The sequence below is a fragment of the Penaeus monodon genome, chromosome 4, assembly GCF_015228065.2.
Source record: "Penaeus monodon isolate SGIC_2016 chromosome 4, NSTDA_Pmon_1, whole genome shotgun sequence".
In the NCBI taxonomy this organism is placed as follows: Eukaryota; Metazoa; Arthropoda; class Malacostraca; order Decapoda; family Penaeidae; genus Penaeus; species Penaeus monodon.
This window is the reverse complement of record NC_051389.1, coordinates 4648976-4651475: the sequence shown is the minus strand read 5'-3', so window position 1 is coordinate 4651475 and position 2500 is coordinate 4648976. Positions and strand designations below refer to the sequence as shown.

General features: G+C 42.9%; 1 protein-coding gene across 1 annotated transcript in view; it reads left to right on the top strand.

Annotated features, from left to right (window-relative positions):
* Nucleotides 1–2500, top strand: part of LOC119568843 (tryptophan 2,3-dioxygenase-like) — a 33979-nt gene that overhangs the window by 24522 nt on the left and 6957 nt on the right. The window contains exons 2-3 of the mRNA XM_037917272.1: nucleotides 60–220; nucleotides 824–957. Coding sequence (XP_037773200.1) covers nucleotides 60–220; nucleotides 824–957 — 295 coding nt within the window. The remainder of the gene's footprint in view (nucleotides 1–59; nucleotides 221–823; nucleotides 958–2500) is intronic.

Genomic DNA, 2500 nt, shown 5'->3' with positions numbered 1-2500 from the left:
AACATTTCACGTCTTATTCTCTCTCTCTTTCTCTCCCTCCCCCCCTTCCACTCTTTTAGGGTGGACACAGCCCAACAGGGGAAGAATCTCTTGGACTTCGGTGGAATTACGTATACATCATACCTCCAGCTTCACAAGATCCTCAATGCGCAAACGATGATGTCGACGGAGGATGGGACACCCGTTCACGATGAGCACCTCTTCATCATCATTCATCAAGGTGGGTGCGGGAATGATCGTAGTCTGATGGAAGTTTATTTATCTATCTATTTAGTTATTTAGTTATTCTTTATTGATTGTTACACGTGGAAACGGAAGGGGAATTAGGAAAATGAGGGATAAGGAATGAAGGAAGGAGGATGGAGGGAGGGTTCGAAGACCTAATGAAAAAGGTGTCACTACCTGAGAGGATAATATAGTCGAGGACTGTCGTAGGTTAGATTGTATATTCTGTATAAGTATAAGTATATTCTGTCTATATATGCGATGTAAATAGGTGATGCAAGTAACTTGAAATTTGAATAGATAATAAAGACGTCATTTGATAAGTCTGTGTGTGTGTGTGTGTGTGTGTGTGTGTGTGTGTGTGTGTGTGTGTGTGTGTGTGTGTGTGTGTGTGTGTGTGTGTGTGTGTGTGTGCGCGTGCGTGCGTGCGCGCGCGCGCGTACGTACACATACACAAATAATGTGCTACTGAATTTCAGACCAAGAACAGCCCGGCAGATCCTAGCTACGAATGTCGAATGCGCATTCCCAGATTACCAACCAAGGAATTAAGCATATTCAGACTCAACTTTGTCTCTCTCTCTCTCTCTCCCAACAGCATACGAGCTCTGGTTCAAGCAAATCATCTACGAGATCGACTCAGTGAGGGAGATCTTCAGTCAGGAGGAGGTGGACGAACACAAGATGCTGGAGATCGTCAAGAGAATGCAACGCGTCACCTTGATCCTGAAGGTGAGTTTTTTTTTTTTTGTGTGTGTGTGTGTTTTCGTCTTTTTTTGACGAAAGAGCATGAAGAGCGTTAAAGGAAACGCGAATGGAGAGAGAGAGAGAGAGAGAGAGAGAGAGAGAGAGAGAGAGAGAGAGAGAGAGAGAGAGAGAGAGAGAGAGAGAGAGAGAGAGAGAGAGAGAGAGACGGGCGCAGAAGGAGAAGGAGGAGGAAAAGAAAGAAAGAATTAAGAAAGGAAGATTAAAGAAATAAAGAAAGGAAGATTAAAGAAATAAAGAAAGGAAGATTAAAGAAATAAAGAAAGGAAGATTAAAGAAATAAAGAAAGAATTAAGAAGAGAAAGACAGAAAAAGGAAGAAAGAAAAAAAGAAGAAAAAAAAGCCAAGGGACACTTAGCGAGTTAAAGATTGATAGTTGATTAGATAAAACTCCCAGGCGATGAATGAAGGAAGGGGCAGAGGGCGTGCGGTCAGGAGGAGGAGGAGGAGGAGAGGAAGAAAAAGGAGAAGAAGAAGAAGAAGGAGGAGGAGGAGGAGGAGAGGAAGAAGAAGGAGAAGAAGAAGAAGAAGGAGGAGGAGGAGGAGGAGAGGAAGAAGAAGGAGGAGGAGGAGGAGGAGAAGAAAAAGAATAAGAAGGTGGAGGAGGAGGAGGAGGAGACATGACAGAAGTCACGTGTAGGTAAGGCGAGGCAAGCTAGAAGCCCTACAGGGATCTGTGTTGTGGTTCTAGCGGGGACGCTGAGCTGGTCGTCCGACGCTGCTGGAGAACTCAGTGTTATGTTCACATGACAATAGACATGTTACGCAAATATTGTGTGTGTGTATGTGTGTGTGTGCCTGTCTGTGTCTGTGTGTCTGCCTGTCTGTGTACACATACATACATAAGTAATATGCTACTGAATTTCAGACAAAGAACAGCATGGCAAAGCCCAGCTATGAATGTTGAATGCACATTCCTTGCAAGTCTGGCCTTTGAAGCTAGCATTTTCAGGCTACATAAGCAACTGGTATTGCTGACTTCAGTTCGCTTCGCACAACCATTCATCCAAAGCGTCTACAAATAACAACGACAAAACCCTTTTTCTAAGTCTTTATACTCTGTAAGTGGATCAAGAAGGAAGCTAAAAGATATTAGCTGGAAAAAAATAAGTTAAATACATCAAACGAGGCTTTCTAATTAAAAAAAAAAACAAAAAAAAACAGAAAGCAGAATTAGTGACGTCATTTCAGTCTGCCTTTGCTAATCAGCTTAATCGTTGCTACTTCTAAACCATTGCTGAAACTTGTCACGTCATCTTTTCTGCTTTGAGAACGAGCGAGAGGGTTACTGCACGTACAGTACTTTCTCGCTTGCAACAATGCAGCTATCCTTACCAAGGCTATCTCAAGCAGAATCCAATTAATGTGAAAAGTGATAGGCGGCCATTAATTCAGAGCTTCGGTCCCACTGAGAAAGGAGCAGCGCCATCTCTCTTCTCGTTTTTTATTATTAATCTCTCTTTCATCTCTCTTTTTCTTTGCGATTTTAGGGTACAGGGGAAACTGAAGG